Raw genomic sequence first — 24,681 nt, 5'->3', positions numbered from 1 at the left:
TGAAGATGCTGATGAATCATAAGGACCATTGAGTCCAACTCCTGTTCCTGCACAGGACAACCCCACAGGTCACACCATGTGTCTGAGGACATTGTCCAGTCTCTTCTTGAACACTGTCAGGCTTGGGGCTGTGACACCTCCCTGGGGAGCCTGTTCCAGTGTCCAGCACCCTCTGGGTGAAGAACCTTTTCCTGATATGCCAGTACCTTTTAAGTATTGAGAATACCCTAAGACTGAGTTTGATTTTTCTAGTTGCTTAACGTGAGCTTTTAAACAGACAGGTGTGTGGTCCTTATGGTAATGCTAGATGAAGGTGGGCATAGAGGTGCCTCTGGAAGGAGACTCTCCCACCTGTCAGCCCTACTGACTCTTAGTATCTTATCTAAACTTGGTTGCAGGATGATGGTGGGATGGTTCCTACCTCTACACCAAGCTGGTAGGCTTTAAGCAAACAGGCTTCCATGGCTAGCATAAAAATGTCCCCAGTCCTTCCTTGTTTTCCAGCCTGTGTCATAGTTCTCACCAGTGCTATTAGGTTAATGGTTGGACTTGGATCTTAAACGTCTTTTCCAACCGAAATGATTCTATGGTCTGTCTGGGCAACCTCTGCGCTACAGAGATGGCTTGGTTATCTAAGGGTCTGCTTGGATGGAGTCACCAAACCAGTAGGCAGCCTCTTCCCCCAGACAGGAGGGATTGGCAGAGCACGTGGGCAGCCCTGTTTTGATAGTGTGACCCACATTGTTTTGGGAGCTGCTGGCCTCCTGGTGCGAGAAGGGATGTGTGAGTATTTGAGGACTGCTGAGTGAGACAGTAGCACATTGTCCCAGGACTGGGAAACTGGTCCACTCCCAGCTGTGCCACCAACATGCTGTGATCCTGACCTGGACACATCTGCAGGGGAAGCACCTTGTCCAAGTCGTGCTGAAAACTCCCAAACTGCAGTTTGGCTTGAAAAACCATATCCGAGGGTATGTCCCACAACTGTCATAATGATGAGGTGCGGTCTCATGATGAAACTGCCTGGGGAATTGTGGAAAGGTTACTGGGGGGCTGTTGGCTTGAGCAGCTCTGTGTGAGCTGCATGGTGGGCAGGTAGCAGCCTGAATGGGTCTGGGCACGCAATGCTTAGTGTGGGCTCCGTCATCCATGCTTAGTTGCAAGGGGATTTAAGCCTGCAGCTAAAACCCACTGAAATTAGTTCGTTAGGCCCCAAAACTAGCCTGTTGCAGCCTGTCAGAGTTCAGTGAGCTTATAATGCTACGTGTGACTACCCACCCGTTTTTTCAGGTTCAACATCACAATATTAATATTATAAACAGAGGAAATCTTCACTTGGAAGAGGTGGGAATTTTCCAATGCGTGTCTTGAACCAAAAGAAATTCCTTGATACCAGTGCAGGTTGAAGGGGGCAGAGAGGAAGACAAGAGAGCTTAATCTGATCTACTGCTATCCTTGGAGTGTCTGAAGTGCTGCTGTGAAGATAACATCAGACAGAGGGGTTGTAGTGTGCTGAGGGTGGGGAGGAAATCTTCCCCTGCGGCTCTTTTGCTCCTTTGAAGTCATTGACTCATTGCAGTTTGTTTTTCCTGTTTAGTAATTTTGTTGCTGTGGTGACTGGCCCTGTGGTGCTGCTCAAGTGAAAATGAGTGCACAGTGCACTGTGCACAATGATAGCCACAGCTAAGACTAATCCCCTCCATGCTCCTGGTTTTGCCCAAGGAATCATAGAATAGTTTGGGTTGGAAGAGAACTTCAAAGCTCATCCAGTGCCACCTCTGCCATGAGCAGGGACATCTTCACCAGCTCAGGTTGCTCAGAGCCCTGTCCAGCCTGGCCTGGGATGTCTCCAGGGATGGTTCATCCACCACCTCTCTGGGCAACCTGGGCCAGGCTCTCACCACCCTCAGTGTAAAAAATTTATGTTCAGCCTGAGTCTCCCCTCCTTTTGTTTAAAACCATCACTCCTTGTCCTGTCATAGCAGGCTCTGCTAAAGAGTCTGTCCCCTTCTCTTCTCCAGGCTGAACAGCCTCGTCTCTCTCAGCATTTCCTCAAAGGAGAGCTGTTCCAGCCTCAGATTGTTTCTGTGGCTCCTCTGGCCCCTCTCCAGCAGGTCCATGTGTGTCCTGTGCTGAAGACCCAGAGCTGGACCAGCACTGCAGGGGGGTCTCACCAGAGCGGAGCAGAGGGGCAGAATCACCTCCCTGACCTGCTGCCCACATTCCTTGTGATACAGCCCAGGACACGATTTGCCTACTGGGCTGCAAGAGCATATCGCCAGCTCATGTCCAGTTTTTCACCCACCAGTAGACCCAAGTCCTGGCCTCTGTGACTGTTTGAGCTGTTGAGGATGTTCCACATGTGGACACACTGGGCTTTTAGCCCATGCACCATCCCTCAACTTGTGCCTTTGAGCTGGAAGGTTGCTGCTGTGGGTTAGCACAGGCAGGCTTGCTAGGGTGTTGGTTCAGTCTTTGGAGCAAAGTGGGGTCAGATAGGGCTGAGACTTGGGTTGGGAGGTCTACACTGCCTTGATGGAATAAGCTGTGTGTAGGGGATTGGTTGTGGTACCTGGCCCTTGTCCCTGCATCAGCCGTGATCTGATGATGCCATTTGGGTTCTGTGATGGGCAAGTGGAAGAGGGGTAAAGGGCTACTGGTCTTGCTCATGTAGAGACATAAAACTAGAGGGCCTTGACTGTGCTGTTAGGCTTCTGCCTCTCTGTAGAGTTGGGTGCTGAGGACTTGTCCAGGCTTCTGATGTGGGTGGCTAGTGTTTACCAGAAATCCCGTAAGTTGACTGAGCCCCTGAGTGCTTCTGTCCATGACACAAGCTGTAGCACAAGAGTTGACTGCACTTCAGCTGTGCTAAGAAGTAGCTATTGCTGGGGTAATGACAGTAGGGCTTCTCTGACCAAAGCTGCGTTTTTGAGGTAAGAAGAAGGGGTAGAATGGGGTTTAGCAAAAAATCTGTCAGGCTGTGAACATACAAATTGCTCATTTATCCAGTCTGCTGGCTGGCATGGGATTTTGGCTCTTCTACAGTTAATGCAGCCACAGCCCAAGTAAAATTTGGCATTTTTCCTCTTCCAGATGATGTGGCTGGAGGATGCCCCACGTGTGGCTCTATCTACATCGTGCAAACGCTCCGGGCCGGTGTCAGCCAGTTATTATAGCTCAAAACAGCCTGTTGATAGCTTCAAGTCTGAAGTTAGCTACTGTGAAAGTGTAGGTGTTCCTGGAGGCGATGGGCAGCCTTTTGATCATGCAGCAAAGTCATGGGCTTTCTTACCTGGAGAGATACTGGTGAGAGGTGTCAGTGCTCTGTTTTTGGGCCCCACAATTTAGATCAAGCTGGGAGCTGCTGTGCCAGGCAGAAATAAGATGCTACCAGGCCAGGACAGCACTCCTGAGCTTGCTGGCCATGGCTGAAGCTAACTCTGTAGCTCTGCTTGCTCTCCTGGCTGAGCTCTGGAGATGGTAAGCAGCTGGGAGCCTGGGAAAAGGTCTGTGTTTGGTACAGCTGCTTGCAAAATATGTGGCCTAGTTGTTTTTGTACATCTCCACTGAGGCTGCAGCCTGGCCTGAACACTCATGTCTATGTATGAGTCTTGTCCCAGGGGGAACAGTGCTTTAGCTGCCTGTTGTGTTCTTGGGGAAGGGGGGAGGTTGGGACACCAGATCAGTGTGGTGTCTGCACCCACATCTGTCTGGCTGTTGTTGGAAAGATGGTCAAGGTGACCTTGAGACCTTTCCCATCTGCCAGAGAGGATTAGATCTTGCAGCAGATCCCTCTAGGGGTGCTTGACCCCTTCAGGAATCAGCATCAAGAAGAGCTGAGGACTTTCTCTCCATCAGCATATGTCTGTTCTCCTTTCTAGGTGTTGCTCTCTCCAGACATGGATTTTGATCAGTCTGAAAGTGACCAGGATATTTCAGGACTCCAAAGAACGAACCAGAAGATGAAGCAGCCCAGCTACCAAGTGGTCATCTGAAAACACTGACATGAGAGAGGTGGAGGAAGAGGAGCAGCACTGTGATCCTTGAGCTGGCCAAAGAAGGGCAGGGTGGGGGATGCCAGTCGATCCCCGTGGATCTGCAGAGATCCTTTTGCCTGCCTCATCTAGGCCTGTCCTTCTGTGGTTGTCTCTTTGGGATGGTGTTGGTGCATCCTGTATGGGCTTGAGCAGTATCTGCTTTGCCTGTCTGCCCCTGACCTGTATATGTTGAAGTTAGGGGTATGGATCTGTGCTTCCCTTGGCTGGCCAGCTGGGTGTAAATTTTTGGCAGGGCTAGAGGCTGAAATCAAAAGATGATCTCCTTTTTTAATAGAAAATTAAAAAAAAAAAAAATGTCCATCCTGTACTACCTGAAATGTGACACTTTTATATTCACAATGCTCAAAAGAACTGGTTTGCAATATGTATTTAAATGTCTTGAGCTGGGAATATCGTCTCAGTGGATCTGACACTTTTTACAGTTTTATAAGGAATGCAATAAATATTTGACCTAAGACCACTTCATAATTGAAATGCCTTCATGTGCTCAATGTTTTGCAAGACCTTAATGCTGTAAAGGGTGAAGGGGATCTGTTGAAGTCTTTCTTGACCAGTTTGACAGAGCAGGTTGCCTTACTGTAGCAGGGCTAACCTAGTAAACCTGCAGAAGAACAGCTGATCACAGAGCTCTGTTTCTGTGGATGGGTTGTATGAGCCACTTCAGTGCAAAGGTGTGACGCTGCAGCATCAGCCTGTGCTGACTCCAGACCAGAACTAACCCGGAGATTGGTCCCAGTGGCCACCTTAAAAGTGAGTGTTTACCAGGAACTAGAAGTTGACTACTTTCCTTTTACCTAGTTTAAAATAAACATATAAAATCTCTGCAGGACCTGATTCAAAAACTAGATCTGAAGAGTCAACTGAAGCCCTGTTAACCAGTGCTGATGTTCTGGATGTAAGGGAATGGCCTCAGGTAGGACGGTTGCAGGAGAAGACCCCTAGATCATCCCAGATCCTGGCTCCAAATGTGGGGTGCAGGGCTTTCCCTTTGCTCTCTTTTTAAACGTGACTGAATTCATCTATAAACACACAAAATTGCAAAACACCTTGCAGCTTTCCTGGGCAGGCACAGTGCAGCTGCATAGTGCCCTGCCAGGCTGAGTGCAGATACACAGCTTTGATGAGACCCACGGAGAGTCCAAATGTCAGATAGTCCTCAGAGCAGGGCCTGATCCAGGATCAACTAAACCGTTAGATCCAGCTGAGCCATGGACAGGCTTTGCTTATTACAAAATAGCCCCCATAAGTGCTGGGCAGGAATTATCTTTCTCCCCCTACACCCGAGTCCCTTTTATTTTCCAAAAAAACACTTAAGGAGCAAAAACTAAAGGATTTGGATTTTCTAACTTGGACAGCTTTTGACTTTTAACAGCTGAGCTGAGAGTTTGTGAAGTTTATTTGGTTTGTGGGGGTTTTGAGGTTAATTTTTTTTTTTTGTTTTCCTAACTTCAAAATAGTTTAGAATTATTTGATGCAAATCAGAGATTTGCATGGCCCTTAGTGAGCTAGATGTACTTGACTACACTTGCAGCTGTGCAGCTTTATACTATATTTCTGGAAATTAACTCCCTGTTTGTTTCTTCCTTACTTAATGAGGGGTGAAAATCCTACTTGTGCTGGCACATCAACTGGCTTTTGGAACACGTGACACACAGCTCTCTGAATAGATCATTTATATTGCTTAGTGAAATTGATTTCTCAATGCAACTTTTGCTTGTCTGGTGAAGTTCTGTGCTGGTAACAGCTGGAATAACTCCTGTGCTGTTAAAGGTCTTGACTGAAAACAGATTAAAACAGCTGCCCTATTAGAAAGTTGCTCTCTCATTTTGGGGTGTACTGGTATTTTGGGTTTGGTTCTTGCTATGGGGCTGCACAGTGCAATGCTGCAGTCTGTGTAGATTGGAAATTCAGCCACAGCAAAGTCCTTGTCCTGCAGTGGAAGGTGAGTGATGTGATCTTCATCTTAGCCCTTGGCTAAGAAGTCTCTCAGTAGGCAATAGCAGAGCAAGTATGACGTGTGGGAAGGTTGTCCCTCTTGAGCATTGGGTGACCAGTGTTTCAGCATCCCTAAATTCAGGAGTCCTGTCCCCTTGGCTGAAATGGTGGTGTGCAGTTGTTTCCATTGTGCTCCGAAGTGATTCCTCAGCCCTTGTTCCTGAGTGATCCGAGCAGTTTGCAATCTTTAACCATATTGCTGCAAAACAGAGTGCTCTGTGACACTGTTGGAGGTGAGAACAAACGTGTGCCTGTGTGTGCAATTGTCACAGTGCACTGCTTGGGGGCTCTTTGTGTTACAGCAAAGGACTGTGAGGACCAAGGCTGGACACGTTCTCCTTCTGAGAGAGAAATAGAGAAGTGTTGTGATACCCCTTTCATGGGTGGGTAGAGCTGAAGTTTATGGTCTTTGACCTGCTCTTGGTGGAGCACAAACTCTTTTCCCATGTCTTATGCTACTGTATTTAAAGGCTGGATCAGTCTTATCCATGTATTTATGTTTAGTGTGGGGGTAGACCCCCAGAGTCTGTTCACATAACACACTTCTTGCCTCCCATTAAACATATAGAAGCTAAAGAACATCATTGATCTTAATTTTTCTGCTGAAATTACTCTGGTTCCCAACCTATTGTTATCTTGTGAGTGGTTCTTTCAGCCATCTGGTAATATGAGCTTGTCCAGCAGCATAAAACATACATAACCTCAGCTTCAAAGCTCATTTTATCTTTTCCAAATGAAAGCTTCACTGCAGTGTTCACTGTAAAATATTTATTGTGAAATGGATAACTGGAGCCTTAATGAGAACTTGAGTATATCGCTCCAGGTGCTTCACATGGTTGGGAAGTTGGACTTGACCATTGTTCTTTTCAGGCCCTAAAAGGATGTTTCTTTGACTGAAGGAGGAGGAAGAGGAGTAATGATGCACCTGAAGCATTAGCAATATGTATGTGTGTGTATATATGTATATATATATACATATGTATATACAGGAGATGAGACAAGAGGAGAGCCTAAAGCCAATCACTCCCCTTAGTGATATACTTGAACAGCAGAATGTGGAAGGAGAGTGAAGGTTTCCAAATCTCTTTTCAGTAAGGACAGTATGAAGAGGATATGTGCCAAACCCTGGACTGCCTGGAAGTTCACCACCACTATCCTGCTCACCCTGTTCTAGTGAAATGGGAGGTTATTTGAAATGGATTGGGTGATCTTCCCACTGTCTTCTTGGGTGGAGAAGCCAACCAGAGCATTAACCTCTGGCTATGGCACACTAGGACTGTGTTGAAGGTGTTGCCTTCAGTTCTCCCTTGCAGGAGAGCTATTTCTCAAGATAGCTGTACCCAAAGTAGTAGTTCTTTTCTTTATGTTTTGTTCCAAAGCATGAGCCTTGGCATGAGTTTTGCACTAACTGAGCTGTCTTAAGGATCTTCCAGAGTGCAATTAAATCTAGCTGGTTCCTTTTGGCTCTCGCCCTCTTCCCCACAGCACATGGTGTGAATAAGCAACTATGCTTACTACCTGCCCTGCTGCCACAATGCAAGCAATACTAACTAGATGATCAAGCAACTGGAAAATCACCACTCCACCCCCAGCAGCTGGAGTTCCTACAGCAACAATATTATTTAAATATGCAAGAAAAAAAAAATCAGTCAAGATTGAACCTACTTCTGCAGGTCTCTGGCAATTCTATTTACTCCTGACACATGGATGTTATTTAGCTCCTGGAGATGCTTCCACACCCGGCCTCCTTCCTTTCAGTTCTGGAAAGGCAGAGTATGTATGAGCTCAATTTGGCCTTGCCATGTAAATGTCTTTGTGGCTGTTTAAGTCCTCTTTGGCCAAGTTCTCTACTACGCAAACTCCCCTGTGACTGATCTATAGCATTATTCAGTGATGCCTCACTTTAAAATAGACCACAGCCTTGCAGTTTAGGTTTGGTGGTTTCTTTCCAGAGCAGCACCACCTGCAGTGGGGGTGGCTGGCAGGCCCTTCTGTAACCTCCCATTGCCAAATTCCTGCAGTGTACAAATTCCTGCAGTGTAAGGAAGGAGAAGGAGCCAGGGAAAGCTGGGATGAAAATGTTAGACAGTTTGGAGTAACTAAAGACTTCCTCCATGATTAGAAAAGCAGCTAGAAATGTCTAGTCTGCTTTGTAGGGTCATAAGCTGTCACAGGTGCTGGTTCATCATCCTTTAGAGAATTTAAATCTCTGCTAAGCAGAAGTGATGCTCTGTTCAAGGAGGTACTAAGTCTGTTGGAAGCTCGTGATGAAACTTCTTTTTGTCTCTGAGGGAGTCAAGACTCAAATCACTAAACCTGAAAGGTTACTCAGATGAGATGCTTCATGGAACGGGAACCTGCACCTCTCCTGGTGCTGCTGAAGACCTGAGCAGCTTTTTAAACATGCAGCTTGTGCACTGAGCAATAAACCATGTGAAGGTTTTCACCACTGTTTGAAGGGTCTGTACTGGTTCAGGGAACATCACACTTAGTGGTAAATCCAGACCTCATCCCAATAACCAAGAAAGCAATAGCCTCTTGTGGCCTGTTGATTTAAAGTTTTGAGTTATTTGTTACCTCTTTGATGCCTATGGGTCATTGCAGATGAATATCCACCCACATCTCCTTGCTCTGTCTCTCTCCTTTCCCCAGGGACCATGGTTGGAGCAGGTGCTCCAAGTCACTTCTTCACAAAGCATATCACCGAACGTTGTTCCTCTAGATAGACACTGTGCTGTACCATCTGTGCGTCTCACTGGGTGACTCATGTGCCCCTACGGGTATTGCACAGATCCCTGCATGGGTTTATTTTACATCCAGCAGCTCTCTGCTCTGTTAGATACAAGTGCTGGCTCATTTATCCCACCTTTCCCATGTGGAAAGCACCCATCACACCTTTAACCACGTCCTCAACCCTTCCCCCCCATATCCTCCTTGTCTTCAGGAATTTTGTGAACGATGTTGATATAGCATGAAAGAGAGACAGCTGACTTCCAAGGGTAAAAAGCCTTGGTTTCTTTGGCACCAAAAAGTAAAGAAATACTCGTAAGTTGCCTAGCTCTAGAGGCTTCAGAAGGGAATCGCTGTCACACACGCTGCTGTGATGCGTTGCTATGATCGGTCTTAAAGGCTGTTAATTGTCCCAAAGCTGGTCCCTGTGTCAAAAGGATGAGAAGCCAAGTAGTCTTTATAGCTCCCATCAATCAGTTTGTCTGCATTGTTTTTGGCAAACCAACAGTCAACTTCCTGCTGGCCATTGTAGATTCTTCTCTGCTTCCACACAACGGGAACCAGTCGTCCCTTCACTTTCAGAGTATTTGTAGGGTTTGGCTTTAATGCTTCAGTTTGGTTCTGGCCAACCAGCTGATGACTTGTGTTTAGAGATTCCTGAAGAAGTTTAACTTCATGGTTCAAGAACTGACCTGCAAGGCAAGAGAAAATAGAATCCATGACTGGCTGTTTTGTGCCTGTTCATAAGTAGTTGTGGTTTTGGTTTGTTGCTTGTTTGTTTGGTTTTTAATAGGCTGTATTTTGAGGATTCTTAGCATATGGGGTTGTAAAAGGACTTCTCTGCAATAGCAAGATGAATCTGGGTCCTGTGCTTCCGAACATAGAGATAGAGATTATAATAAAACCCCAATTCTTTTTTTTTGCTTCTCAACACACACTGCTTGAGCTAAAGACCTTTTTGAGCTGCTAGTTGTAAGTTCCTTTCTGTGGGCCACAGTTACTAGAGGACAGTAACCCATACAATGCCCACCAGCAAGCATAAAGAAGATCTAGGCCTGAAGCTCCAAGTTCTCTTCCCTTGCTTTCTTGGGGGCAAGCTCTTTCAGACTAAACTTAAATGTGGGTTTAGAGGTTAGTGCTTGCAGGTAGCCTGAATCCAAAATCCTACTCCTGACAAATCATCTGCTTAACCCATAGGCGGCTGAATGTCATGGAAACTATGACTTCAGTCTTGGAGTTCCTCAGCTGTAAATGGTGACAAACATTGCTGCTTCTCATTGGCTGAAGGAATCCAACCATCTGTTCATTCTCTGAGCCTACTTAAAGCCTAGTTGCTCTCAAACTGTGGGGATGGCTTTTCTTTCACTTTACATTTGAAAGAAAGGGGCCCCAAAAGGTATCAATGGTTCTTGATCTCAATCAGGCTCAGGTGTGAACAGCTCAGTCCTGTGAAAACAGACCCTCTAGACAAGTACTTGAAGGGTAAGCCAATGATCTCTGGCAATGTGCTAGCTCTGTGACTAAAGCTCTCTTCCAGAACCTACAAGAGCTCAGCTGACTGTCATAGAGTCATAGAGTGGTTCAGGTTGGAGGGGACCTTAAAGACCACCTAGTTCCAACCCCCTTGCCATGAGCAGAGGCACTTACCACTAGACCAAAGCCCCATCCAACCTGGCCATAAACACTTGCAGGGATGGGGCATCCACAGCTTCTCCGGGCAACCTGTTCCAGTGCCTCACCACCCTCATGGGGAAATAATTTCTTCCTTATATCTGATCTAAATCTACCCTCCTTCAGTTTAAAGCCATTACTCCTTGTCCTATTACTACAGGCCCTAGTAAAAAGTCCCTCTCCAGCTTTCTTGTCCTCTTTGCCTAGAGAGATTCAGACCCTTCTTTGCTATGTCCCTGAGAGCACATAAGCAGCTGGGCTATTCTGAATGAGGACTACTGTTAGACAATCTCTTACTGGTGCCTTTGCTCGGGGTTTTTGTGGGATATTTGGTTTCTATATCTGTATTGGGAGCATCGAGGATGTGTATTCTAATGACAAGTGTATTAAAAATCTTTAAAAAATTGAATATTTGAACAACAGGCACAGCCACATAGCTAGGATGGTGGGAGATAGCTCATACAGAAAAAGATGGGAGAGGAGATGAGGATACTACTGACGGAGAAGTTGTTTGAGGATGGATGTAAAAATCTCACCTGTGAACTTAATCCCCACCTGCCTTGTTCATTAGCTCCTATCTTTGTCCTTTAAAACTGTTTGGGAGCATCATTTTTGTCTGGTTTACGGCTCTGAACCTGAGAACACGTTACTTACCCAGTAGTCCATGAGAGTTGGAAGAGAGGCCTTTACTGTTGGAAATGTAGAACCCCAGGTGATTCCTCTGATACGGGGCCGGCTTCTTGTAATGGTGAATGAGGATGACAAAGCTGATTGTGTCTCGTATCGTCACAGTGATGTTGGAATTGGCAGAGATGGACACCTCGAGGCTGCTGCTCCGCACAACAGCACTCCGATCGCAGGACAGAAGAAGTCTTTCCCCATCATCCAGGATGATTCTTTTAGGTGTGATCTCTAGGTAAGACCTCTCTGGCTTATTGTTGAGGATTGTGATGGTGCTAAAGTAAGTCCGATGCTTCTTGTGGCCGTTGGGTGGTGCAGGAGCTCCAATTAGTTGTCCATTCACAGTTACACCTTGCAGGAAAATAATCAATAAATGAAAGCTGGAACCAAGAATAGGTCTATTGTCTCAAAGATAAAAGTCTTGCAACTGAGGACATGAAGATTCACCACCTCATGCTCAATTATTTCACCTACCAGTGTTTAAAGCAGTATAACCAGTCTGTTATAAAATGGATACTTTATACAGAGCACCTAAGTTTACCCAAGCTTAGAAAGACTGGCCTTCCTTGGAGCCAGGAGTCCCCAGACTCTCTAGTCCTAATATCGTGTACACAGTGCTACAGGACAGGACCAGTTGCTCCTCAGCATGGCCACTTCCTAAGTTCCATCCAGCCTTAGACCTACCTATCACTGAGACAATTATAGATGGGAATTTTGAGCGACATAAGACAAATATTTATCTTCCTGACTGCTATAACCTGACGAACAATGGTATGATTTACCTAGACCACCTATTTGTTGATGAGTAACTCAAACCTGGGCAAACATACTAGACTTGGAGGACTAGGAAAAGCTGCTGGCAGGCCTCCTTTTAGTAGGTTAGTAGTTCGAGAGAGGTTCTCCTTCCCCTCTACTCTGCCCTGGTGAGACCACACCTGAAATATTGTGTCCAGTTCTGGGCCCCTCAGTTCCAGAAGGACAGGGAACTGCTGGAGAGAGTCCAGCGTAGGGCAACCAAGATGATTAAGGGAGTGGAGCATCTCCCGTGTGAGGAAAGGCTGAGGGAGCTGGGGCTCTTTAGTTTGGAGAAGAGGAGGCTGAGGGGTGACCTTATTAATGTTTACAAATATATAAAGGGTGAGTGTCAGGAGGATGGAGCCAGGCTCTTCTCAGTGACAACCAAAGATAGGACAAGGGGTAATGGGTTCAAACTGGAACACAAGAGGTTCCACTTAAATATGAGAAGAAACTTCTTCTCAGTGAGGGTGACAGAGCCTGGAACAGGCTGCCCAGGGGGCTTGTAGAGTCTCCTACTCCGAAGACATTCAAGCCCCCCTGGGTTTCAAACAGGACACATTCCTGTGTAGCCTCATCTAAGTGTTCCTGCTCTGGAAGGGAGATTGAATTGGATGATCTTTTGAGGTCCCTTCCAATCCCTAACATTCTGTGATATCACCAACTGGCATAGGGACTGAACTTCTAGGAAGAGGCCCTGGGTGTATCCTCATGCTGCAGTCTCAGAGAGATCTCAGGGTAGTAGACAGTTGCAGTTTGATGTCCCTCTCTACCTAAGAAGAGAAAGAGCCTAGGAAGCCACAGAGTAAATGTTATTACCTTGGTCAACATGCTAAAGACTGAGCAGGACCAGTAGAGGGAATAACTTGACCTGCAACAGTCTTAAGTGCTAAACCTCCCTAGGTGGTGGTGTAAGAAATTCAGGTTGTCCTTGTGCCACTGAAAAAGAGGACCCTGAACCCTGCACTTCCATTGTGTTATTTCCAAGTTCACCACTTCTGCTTCTCCAGCTTCCCTCAGTTTTACCCCAAAAGCTACTTTTGAGTAGCTTAAGGTGCAGACCTCACTAAGTCAACTGAAGCCTAGACGTCCACAGTAAGATTCCAAATAATTTTCATTATTTTTGTGACTTCCTGTCCATAAGACAGTGTTTCACTCCCCACGGGTTTCTGAACAGCTACTAGACAGTAACAATAAAGGAGGAGGCTTCTGGCTAATTCAGGCTAGACCAAATCCATCAACACTGAGATGAAATGTGTCCATATCCCAATCGTTGCTAAGGGAATCTTTCATGTCTGTCTTTATAGACTCAGCTTGCTAGTGCTGTAGGGTCTCTTTTTCTTAACCTCATTCCACATTTGAGCCACAGAATCGTTCAAGCAGAGACACAAACACAGTTTTTAAAATGTTTAAGGGAAACTTTTCCAAGAGTTGGACCTTATTCTCTAAGGCAAGCAGGAACACAGAAATATGGAGGCTAGACCTCTGCCACACAGAACAGAATTCTTATAACTTTATTGTGGCATTTTTTATCTTCTTTGTAAAACAAGTCTGTGCATTGTCTCTGGTTTTGACACCTCTTGTTCCCACCATTTCTCTTCTCGGGACATAATCTGCTTATTAGCTGGCCTGCTTAGAATTCCAGATGGGATCAGAGCACAGCTTGGGCCCCTGGGGATAAGACCGGCTTGGGCAAAGCAGATCCTGAATCCTGTGGGTTTTATCAAGTCTGTCATGACTCTGTAACCAGTTTGGTAATTTCTTCACTGAAACAGCCTCAGTGCTTGGTTAGCCTGTTTGGATACTTTGTCCTGAAGCAAACAGTGCTGTAAGAGTGGAGTTCTAATAAAAGAGCAATTTTGGTGAGTTCAAACCTTTTATTTTCATGTAGTGGCTTTGTAGCTAGAGGGCTGATGAAGTTGCACCATTCAAGAAATGCACTGTTTCTGCACCAGAAAGCTGAACCCTCTGTGTAATCTCTCAGCATGGAGGTGGCTGCATGGCTCAGGGAAACACCACATGCCACATGCAAAATGCCTGTGGCTGTTCGTTCATTTGTGGCTGTTGTAGGACTTGTCAAGTACAGCTCCCAGACCATACAGGATCTAATGATCAGGGTCTCTAGACATGAGGAAGAATTTTTTTATACTGAGGGTGGTAAAACACATGAATATGTTGCCCAGAAATATGATAGATGTGTTGTCCCTGGAGACATCCCAGGCCAGGCTGGACGGGGCTCTGAGCAACCTGAGCTGGTGAAGATGTCCCTGCTCATGGCAGGGGTGGCACTGGATGAGCTTTGAAGGTCCCTTCCAACCCAAACTATTCTATGATCAGGAACAGAGCTCTCCAATCTAACTGGACTGAAGATGTGCAATGTGATCCTCATGCACTCAAGTGGGTCTCTTGTTCTCTTGATTCCAGTCAGTGAAGATCTGAATTAGGAAATGTTTGGATACACATGAAGGCCACTTGTCTCTATGGTTAGGTCTACTCTGTTGACACACAGTTCTGTAGATGTGTTTGTATTGTGTATGTAACAAAGGCCTGGCCTCCTCCTTGCTTAGGATTGTTGTGAATTTACCCATAAGCGATGCCAAAGTTGAAGGTCAGTAAGTGCAAGTGAACAGTTTGCCTCCCCTTCTAATCCAGGTGATCAGAGAGATAAAAATGGTGCGCACAAATTTTCCATTGTCTGTTTGGATAAGCAATTTTTTCTAATTTCCTCTCAGTTTCTTCGCTATGAAGCACCTTGGTGCTTAGTCTTATTGCTAGAGAGTGGGCTTTACACTACAATTTTCCCCCACAAGCAACTGTTTTACTTGGCTGCTCACCAGATTCCTTATGATCAGAGACCAGTCGGAGAATGTCCCCTGGTTCTCCATCAATATTGAAGCAGACAGAGAACTTGCTGGAGGGAAAATCAATGACAAAGTGAGGGTCTCCATCCGCTGAGAAAAGACGGAAAAAAGAGACAAATGTGAGAGACTTAAACAAAATGGTTGTGTCCAAGAATGTAAAAAACCTGCTCTTCACAGTGTGTTTCTCCATGTTTTTTCTAAGACCCCGTGGTTTGTTGTTTTTTGAGGGTCAGGTGGAGTTTGCCAGGAAATGCCAATTTGGCTTTGTTTTTCACAAGGATTATTTTATTTTGGTTTGTTTTTTTCTCGTAAGAGAGGTTGCGTTTTCAATGAAAACTCAAAACATTCTGGGTGAAAATCAGGGTATTTTCTTCCTGTAATAAAACTCTAGTGATTTATGGGAGTTGTCATGCAGGTTTTTTGTATTCCTCCACATTCTGTTGTCAGGCTACAATCCCCACAGGACACAAAACAGTATCTTCTAACCAAGGACTAGTGCATGGGCGCACCTCACACTGAACCTTCCTGGCCTTCGATATCAGATTGGAGAAGTCAACAGCAGATAGTAAACAACCTCACAATCTTAACTTTTTCAACAATCATTGACCTATCATGAACAACCAAATAGGTGTAATTAATAATAAAACAAGCTAAATTCCTAGTTTTTAAGGTAAATTGGACCTTATCTAGTGAAATTGAAGTCTAGATTATTGTTTTTAATGTATGAGAAGGACATTCAGTAAAGGTGCACAACCAAGAGGAAAATAGTGAAACACTATGGAATTTTCTCTTCTTTTTCCATTCAATATCATTTTTTATGTTTCAGCAACATCATTACTTTATAAAATTTTTTTTTTTTAGTATTTCTAGTACAGAGAGGATGCGCCTCCTGGTCTCCCCAATCTACAGAAGTCCCAAACCTGAGGATCAAGTGTTGTAGATCATCTGCCTTGCTGTGTTTCCTCACATCACTTCTCATTACTGATCCTCTCTGTGTTTTGCTGTTTTCATTTTCCTCCCTCCTCTGCAAGTCTGGTAAACAGGCTTTTGGCTGATTGTCAGGATGGTTATACCACAGTGGCATGCAACTGAGGTTTCCATAAATCAACAAGTATTATTTTGAATTATTAAAGGCATGAAAACAGGTACTGACCTGAAGTTTTGGAGATTTTAATTCTTTGTTTATCTTGCTGTCTGCGTATACCTAGAAGTGGGGAAGGCAGGCTGTTACAATTACTTGTTGAGCAGCAGAAAGAGACAATGGTGCCAAAATATTATTTTGCGAGATTATGTGAAGTATACTTGCAGCTACTTTAAACTTCATTTAGAATATGAATTTTTCTTCAGTGATACCTACAGAGCAGTAAGCGCTTCAAGGGGGTGAGTCAGGTGCCTAAAAAGTTTGCTTAGGGTCACGCAGCCCACAATTAGTAAAATCAGTATGAAAATCTCTGCTTTCTGTTTACCACTGCTCGGTTCATTGGCTAGATCGTCCCTGTTGACAAAGTCAGCCATGAGACATCACCTACATGAAGAGATTTCTTACCAACACATGGTTATTTTTCTCTCATACCTGGTGGTGCCTTGTGTCCCTGCAAGCTCTGCAACTTCTCACCGATGCCATCAGTAGAAGGGGTGATAAACTCCTCTTGAGGTGGTTCTGAATGGAGCCCAGCCTCTCTCATCTTCAGAACGGTGAAGGGAGTAACAAAATTGTAAGTCAATGCCATTGACTTGGCTTTCTCCATCAAATAGTCTTTTTCCTGGTTGTCATCACTCTTCAACCGAGAGTTAAGCAATTCCTTGATGGTGAGGTAACTCCATGCCCTCTCAATGTAATTATTATCACCTTTGCCATCTTCCAGGCCAGGGACACCTCTGATGTCATTCCTGCTTGGCAGGTCAATAGCCACATCTGTTTTGAGGAGAATGTACTTCTTGGAGTTGCTAGCAGTCACCTCTACGTGGAGACTGTCGGAAGTGCGGTTGATGAGTTTGCCAGCTATTATAATTTCAGAGCCATTGAAGTAGTTAGGGAAGAAGTTCTGAGTGACTTGCTCCACATTGTCTTCAGAGTAATCAACACGGATGTCAGAGAGAAGGGGTGTTCCTATTTCATCATAGAACCTTAAACAAAAACACATTTCTCACCGTTAGTACTACTCATCCAAGTGTATGCACGCACTCTTGCACTTATACATGGCCAAGGATGTAGTCAGACCAACTAATATGGCTCCTAAGACACTCAGGAGGGGTTAGAACTACTAGGCCCCATATTTAACCACTGCATCCACTGTAACTGGGCCCAAAGGGCCAAGGGAGTCTCTACCCTTAGGGGTTTTCAAAACTTGAGAGGACAAGGTTCTGAGAAACCTCACCGAAATTTGAAATTAGCTTTTCTCTGAGCAGAAGGCTGGATTACGTGACCTCCAGAGGTCCCTTTCAACCAAAATTATTGCCTGCCTCATTGTAGTTTCCAGTGTTTCTTAGGCATCTAGACAGAGTGTCTTAAGTATGTTCAAGGCATACCACCATGGCCTGGCAATCACCTTCCTTCCACCATGATTCCAGAGCTCTGCAAGGAGATATTTGTGACCACTTAAGTTTGCTTAAGAGGATGTGTCCATTACAAGTGAATTCTTTACTTCTCAAGCTCATAGAAAACACTCTAGTTATTTCAAAATGTACTTAGAAGAGATGCTGCTCGCCACAGTTGTCTAGTGGTGTTCTGCATGGTATTTCAGAGCCAGAAACTGTAAGATCAAGATGTTAGGTCCCCCAAAGCTGGAGAGTATCTGATCAAAACTTCTGTATCACTGGAAGAGCCCTAGATAATAGATTTTGGGAGGGTCAGTGTGGGACATGCAAGAATTAAGTTTTCTGAGGGTCAAAAGAGAAAGAAAATCAAGAAAGAATCTCATTGTGCCCATGTAAATAAGCACATTTCCCAGGAACGGAGGAGTCCTAACTACTGAATACAGGCAGCTTGGCACAAGAGAACTCACTGCTACCCTATTGCTAATTTTCTTTTGGAGCAAGACATGGTTTCCATGGAGCTTAACCCTATAATGCCTTGTTAACATGACCTACCATACTTCTGAGAACACCTGTTTGGGCCAGAAAGCCTTTAACAAGCAGTCAAGTCCTAAGTTTACAGCACTGTGTTTTCCCTGAAGTAATGTGCTTTTGATGGATGTTCACAAACTGCTCCAAGAATGCCATATTTCCCATTTAAATGCCAGACTCTTCATCTCTTGGCAAGTGATTTGAGTCTAATTTGGTAAATAAATGAAGAATTGGCCTCAGATGTTTTTGAGTTTAAGCTGCATTTATTTTTCACATTTGCTTAAACAGATTGTCTGGAAGCTAGAGTCACACTTTCTGTTTTATTCTCTCTCCAAGGAAAACCAAAGCCTGAATTGGTTGACTTTCTTTTAAAGTCTTTCTAAGCATTCTTTGATGCAGAGACCTTGTCACAATTTAAAACGTGAGTGAATCAAACCTGACAACTCGCTGTGAAATAACTCCTCGGTTTTAACGAACGGTGGAGTGAGAGATACAGTGTCTTATAGCACAATGCAGGGAAGTCTCTGTGTAAAAATACACCCACTGACCACAAAAATCAGAAATTACATTGGCACCCATGTCAATTTTCCCTCCAACTGTGATTTGAATTGGCCTCCAGGAAGCAATTTTCAGTGTAAATTTGGCACAAGGTGCCCAATATGTTTGCCACCACTAAGCTTGATAAACAGTTTATCAGACATATGTGTCTGAACAAGTGCTGGGTTCCTTGGCACAACCAATAAGCACATCCTTCATGTGCCATGGAATGCCACTCACTACCCAAAATGCATGTGCTGAGAAGCAAATGAGATGGGTGGAGTGGCAGATGGATCTACAAAATCCAATTTAAAAGGAAGACAACCCTTGTCCACACATCACAACCACAAGAAGAAAAGCTCTAGTGGAAGGTTCAAGATCTCATTGCTCCAGATGAATTAGACACTAGCTAGCCAAGAGGTCTCTTTGTTTCCCGAGGTTCAAAACTAACATTTTGGGAGTCAAAGCCAAAGATTTTTGCTTGGAAATACTGACACACTGCCTGACATTTTAGACAGAGCTGTGGTTCAGGTATCGTTTTGTTGTTCCTTACTAGCGTCCCCCCTTGAACTACAGCTCCATGATCACAGAAGAGGAACGTAATCTCTGCTTCTACTGATTGAGAAGGATTACAGGAAACTTGTTAGGAGTTTGGGTTACAAAGAATAAGAGGATTAAGTGACTATATGATCACCCCAGCCTATTTTTCAAAGTCAAGTATTTTGGAGTTTGAACATAAGGATATATTAAAAAACAAAACGAAACAAAAAAAACACAAATGAACAAAGAAACAAACAAAAAGAAATAATTTTCTGCCCCAAACTGGTATCTCCATTCCTGAGCCCCTCCATACTGTTTATGTTATCAGTTTGAAGCAAGCAATCCATCTTTTCCTCCCTCCCTCCACCTGCAGAGACGTGCCACTCATGCCTCCCATCTCTCCAGGTTTACATGCCCAAAACAAATATCTGAATTAGCAAAACAAATGCCTTGTTCTGAGGGGCTGGGAAGCTGCAGTACAGGTCAAGGGATCTTCTGGGAAGGAGACAATTTCTGGGTAGGTCTCCTCAGTATCTGAGCATACTCTGACTCTCTCTACCAGAGCTGAGCCTCAGAGAAACTCCCATCTCTTGCAATGTCTCCTTAGAAGATTTTCCCTCCCAAAACACTTGCCTAGAGGACCCAAAAAACATATGAGCACAGAAAAAGCAGAACATACCCTTTGAGGTGACTGGCTGCATCCTCATCCTCCTGGAAATGCCTCGTCATGCCACAGTTTTCCAGTGCCATTCTCTCCAGCAGCTTGTGGTCCACATCATTGCCAATGCCAATGGTGAAGAGGCAGAATTTATCACGTATGGCGTCCTTGGTGTTGCTGAGGATTCTGGACGACTGTGTTTCCCCAACAGTGGGCCTCCCATCCGTGAGGAAGATGATTAGGGAGACACTCCTGGCATCGATGTCATTCTGAGCAATGTAATCATTAAGCAGCTTTGCACCAGTTTGGAGAGCACCATTAATATTAGTCCCTAGGAAGTTATCAAAAGGATTAGCTCATTTCTCCTCCTAATAGGGGTACAAATAATCTTCCTAAACTCCATTTAGTATGACGACAGCATCTGTGTTCATTGGGATGTTCCTTTTCTCTACATGAGTTTGCACTGGCCCTTTAATTCAGTTCAGCTCTGTTACTTAGCACCAGTATGAACTGAATTAGGAATCACAGTCTATTATGTGAAATTGCCATATTCTTGAATGTCTCGATGTACAATAATCAGCCATGATAAGCAGAGTCACGGCACATACCATGTCCTGCCGGTACATACAAAAAAAGTTAAACTTAATTACGGGGCTCTCCCAGATTATATCTGACTAGGAAAACAAGTTCTGCTCACTTTGTCTGAAGGGCACAAGTTTTGGAGAAAGAGAAAAAGCCTTCAAATGTGAAAACAAGTGGTTGGGTTTGTTCTTCAAACCCCAGGGGCTAACAAAGTTCAAAGGGAAGAGAAATGGTTTTGTTAGCTGAGGAGTATGTTTTCACAAAACAACTGGCTAGCAAAGAATGGAGCTGCTTGAAGTGGGGAGAGAGGGAGAAAAGAGAAAATAAATGAGGAAATAGAGGTACTTTAGAAGAATAACCATGAAAAGGATTCAAACCTACTGCATGCTCAGGGAAAAAGAAAGCAGGAAAATGAGCACAGGTATCTCCTTGCTCCATGTATTTCTTGTGCCAGACAAGGCAAAGAGGGATTGATTGTGGAATCCTTGCAAAATCAGTATGTCTGGGCTAAAAACAGCTCAGGTATCTAAAAACTTAGTGTGCATAGCTCCAGTGACTGCAGCAAGATAAGTAATAGGAAATGGACTAAGATTTCAGAAAAGTCCTCAAAATACGGACTGTTTTTCTTGCAAAATGGTTTTGAACCAAAACCATGCACTTCAATATCCTAATACTCTCTCAGACTCCATCCAGATCCAAAATTTCAGAAAGAGTTTTCTCCTCAGAATCAAAAGAAAACCATCCCATGTGGCAGAGTGTGTCATTTCAAACCCAGCCAGATCGCAGAGTTACCAAGCACCGAAAACTGTGGTTTGCCACATATACAAATATTTAGCAGCAATATTTTGTTCCCGTTTCTTCAGTATGTGAGTATGACACAGCAGTGTAAGCACTGCACGTTCTTTATGTGTGTGATCTGCAAGCCTGAGAGTGTTCACGTTCACTCGAAGATGCTGAAACAACAGCAGCTGTATAGGGAAAATGCAGAGTTAGTTAGACAAAACTAAAGTACTGCAGGCCTGTGGTGGAGAATCACTGCACCTTCCTGATGAACCTGAGTTAATAATTTCCTTTTACTTTTGTTCTCTGGCAGGTTCACGGGCAAACTCAGCTGGTTCCTGCACAGCTCTTTTGGCACTCCAGGAGTAAAAAGATTTGTACTCTGAGTTTAGTCCCATTATTGGTAATTGTTTAACTGGGCAGGTCCCTTGACCACTTCCTAAACTCTTCTTCTCACAATACAAGCAGTACAGCAAACCATCCTGTTTTCTGTGTTTTTCCATCAGAGAGTTTCCTTTGCTAGGAGTGGCCACTGGTCAGGAGAAGCCATGGGAAGGCCCTGTCTGACCTTCAACCAGCTGTGACTGCTTGCATGGAGAATGGTTTGCATAGGTCATTTTGAAGCTCTCTGCTTGTCTGGGGAGTGCTCAGGTATGATGGGCATATCTGCCAAAGTATATTTGGTTATAAACCTCGCTATGTGGTTGTTTTTTAGGGTTTTTTTATACTAGTGTCTGTAGCCTCATAGGAGACCACTGATTCAAATTCAAAATCATGTCTACACTCTACCACTGTTCTGGGGTCTCCTCCTCTCCCCTCTTCCCTTCTGGCAACAAGGCACAAATGAAAAGGGTCAAGAAATTCTTAAATATCTTTCTGGCTGCTCCGTGGTAGAGACATGAAGAAGACAGTACCAGGTGATAAACCAGGCCCTGTAGAAAGCAATCCCACAGTGCAGGCTGAGTAGTCCATCCCTGGAGTTTCCAGCCCAGACAAAATCATGCACCTGCTTTTAAACAGGCTTTCAGCCCTGTGTGTCCTTCACCAAAATACGGTATTTTTTTCCTGTGTCCTCAATAAATAACCCTGGGAACTTTCCCACTCTGAGGGTCTCACCAGATAAATGGGAGAATGGGCGCAACTTGATTTTAACAAGTATTTCGGGTCCTATGAATGGATGTGGGGACACTTTCCCATTGTGCACACTGATAAAGAGCACATAACATTCTGTCACATAAACCTGAGTGGAGGTAGTGAATGGCCCCCCTTGTCCCATGACTTAAGTCCCAATGTGTTTTTTTTTGCTACATACTACAGGACCACATTCACCACTATCCATTCTGCTGTAGTTAATTGGATAGCAAAATTAATCCCGTTCATATCTCTGGATCGTACCTCCAGTAGGTGACATATTATGAATGTATTTTTTTGCATCTCTTATATTATTTGGAGTAACTGGCACCATCTGGTCCTGCTGCCAGACCTTTATTCGGTTGGAAAAGCCAATGATATTGAAGTGGTCTTCAGGCCTTAGGTCCTGGAGAATTGTGAAGAGAGCTTCTTTGGTCTAGAAAGAGAAGAGAAAAGAGACCAGTAGGCACAACTGTCACTGTTTTAGTGGGCAAGGATTTAATTCTTAAGAGGTTTACTGATCTTACAGATATTTCTTATAGATATCTCTACACTGCCGTTTTGGCTGATGAAGGCAACTGTGATGTCCTCTCAAGGCCTGGTCTCCTGTGGTGTCAGGTGCTACACAACTATAAGATGAACAACCCTTGCCCAAAAGATCTTGCAAAGCTGTGAGAAATGTGCCTGGACCTAAAAGCTTAAAACTCATTCATGACAATTAGGATAAAAGCTCTCACTGACTGGGAAAACCATGCCCTGAACTAAGGGATACTAAATAATGTTGACTAATACCAAATGCTCTTCTATACCCTTCCAGACTTGCTGTAAGTCGCACATTGTTAAACAGGTTACTTATAATATACCTCTAAATATGTCAAGGATGCAACTGCTCTGTTTATAATTAAAATACCAGTTAAGCTAATATGTTCAAACGAATGTGATATAAAAAGGAGCCCTGACTAGCCGTTGTAGGTTCTACTTGCTAGTCAGTTTTGTCCCAGGCTTGTTTTTCCAGCAATACGTCAACGTTATATTGCTCCACTGTTCATCATCCTATGTAAATACAGGCAATCACAGTGAGGAAAGCTGGTATCAAGATGAGTTCATAGCAAGAGAGGTTAAGGTTCCTGGGTAATGGGAAAGACAGGCCACTGAGGATAAGCCAGCAGAAAGAGTGCAGATGTGTCCAGTTCTCCCCAGTGTGACCAGCTTTGATTTAACAGCCATGCAGCTGTGTTCGCATGGAGACAAACTTCAGCTCAGTAAGACAAGCTCAGAGAAGATGCCCAAAAGCAGCCTCTGTCTATGCAAACATACCCTATCCTTGGATGAAAAACACATGGAAAGAATATGAGGAAATATCTGTAAGCAGAGGGATCAGCAGCTTCTCAGCTCTGCCCCTTCTCGGCCAGCATTAGGCCTTTCAAATTCCAAGGAAAGCTATGTAGGAAATAACATGGTGGACTCATCAGCATTTAAAGCTTTCTCTTGTGCCTGTCAAGGAAATATGTGAAGGGCTTGTTCAGAAAAAAATACAAAAGGTAATTAACGATTCTGGAAACCACATGTTTCTAGGCCTAATGTTGCTATAATAAAGACAGTTTGGAAAAGAGCTGAAAGGACTGATCAAGCTGTGTCATCAATATCCCTCTGGATTCTACATTGAAGCCGATGATGCAATGATGCAACCGCAAACAAATTACCCACCACAGAGGAATCTGTAATCCTCCCAGCTGTTGTCTTGGCTTCCTGTTCATCTGATGTTAAGGGGAATATTTCCCATAGCTTCTAACCATCTGGAACCAGGTCTGGAGTCCCTCCCTGCCTGATTCTGTCCTCTGTATAAAACGTTTCCCACTGTAGGGATCACAGGATTCATCTCCCACTTGCTCAGCTGGAACACTGCTCCACGTCTCACCACCACACATTTTATTAATGTTTCAAAGATGAGAATACTAAACCAAATGCTAGTGGAAGAGGTTCTTTCAAAGAGAAGGAGAGAGCCCCACTTGGTTCAGATCGTGATATGCACCAAATAAACCTTCAAGAAGATGAATCCCTGCCCCAAACATGAGGGCTGTCTCCCCAGCCTAGAAGTCCATAGAGAACCTGATAAGATGAGCTACATAGCCATTATTTCAAAAAGAAGGAAAAGTTTTATCCTGTCTCATCTCCTCTTTTACAATAGCCTTTGTATTGTAAAAATGCATCAGTTAATCCATATTACCCTTCAGAGGGACACTCAAGCATTTACAATCCTGTTTTATAGAAGTGGAAACTGAGGCACAGACTACTTTAGTAGTGATGTCAAGGCCACAAATTGAGAGCTTTCCAAAACCTGGAGTTTCCAGCTCTCAGTCCAGTAGGTCAAACAATCTCTCATGCACATGTAGAAGAGCAAAGCAGCAATCACACAGTGAAGAAAAGGACTCTTGGATTTATTTTGTGATAACAAGAGTGGCCCTCAAAAAAATGAGATCAAAGTGAGTAGAAAGTGAAAATAGAGAAGCTTCTACCCCGTTTAAGTATGATCAGGCCGTCATGCCAACCTCTGCCGTAGGAAATTTTGGGCAGGATGGTAAAGCAAGAAACAACG

At 44.3% G+C, this 24,681-nt stretch overlaps 2 protein-coding genes across 4 annotated transcripts in view; one reads left to right on the top strand and one right to left on the bottom strand.

Moving 5' to 3' along the window:
- LOC102087737 (store-operated calcium entry regulator STIMATE) overlaps nt 1-4,526 on the top strand; it is a 40,286-nt gene extending 35,760 nt beyond the window's left edge. The window contains exons 8-9 of one of the 3 annotated variants that reach the window (XM_065049293.1): nt 3,094-3,228; nt 3,882-4,221. In XM_065049293.1, coding sequence (XP_064905365.1) covers nt 3,094-3,228; nt 3,882-3,995 — 249 coding nt within the window. In that variant the 3' untranslated portion in view covers nt 3,996-4,221. Of the gene's footprint in view, nt 1-3,093; nt 3,307-3,881 lie in introns of all 3 variants that reach the window. The other 2 variants (XM_021284181.2, XM_065049294.1) reach the window with 2 other exon arrangements.
- Nucleotides 4,527-9,044: 4,518 nt separating this feature from the next.
- The window catches only part of ITIH5 (inter-alpha-trypsin inhibitor heavy chain 5), a 44,298-nt gene continuing 28,661 nt past the window's right edge, over nt 9,045-24,681 (bottom strand). The window contains exons 8-14 of the mRNA XM_065049292.1: nt 22,350-22,521; nt 19,614-19,923; nt 16,365-16,918; nt 15,945-15,995; nt 14,765-14,881; nt 11,109-11,486; nt 9,045-9,475 (exon numbers count right to left, since the gene is read on the bottom strand). Coding sequence (XP_064905364.1) covers nt 9,177-9,475; nt 11,109-11,486; nt 14,765-14,881; nt 15,945-15,995; nt 16,365-16,918; nt 19,614-19,923; nt 22,350-22,521 — 1,881 coding nt within the window. The 3' untranslated portion in view covers nt 9,045-9,176. The remainder of the gene's footprint in view (nt 9,476-11,108; nt 11,487-14,764; nt 14,882-15,944; nt 15,996-16,364; nt 16,919-19,613; nt 19,924-22,349; nt 22,522-24,681) is intronic.

Source organism: Columba livia, chromosome 1 (genome assembly GCF_036013475.1).
Source record: "Columba livia isolate bColLiv1 breed racing homer chromosome 1, bColLiv1.pat.W.v2, whole genome shotgun sequence".
Classification (NCBI taxonomy): Eukaryota; Metazoa; Chordata; class Aves; order Columbiformes; family Columbidae; genus Columba; species Columba livia.
This window is presented reverse-complemented; position numbering and strand designations above follow the sequence as displayed.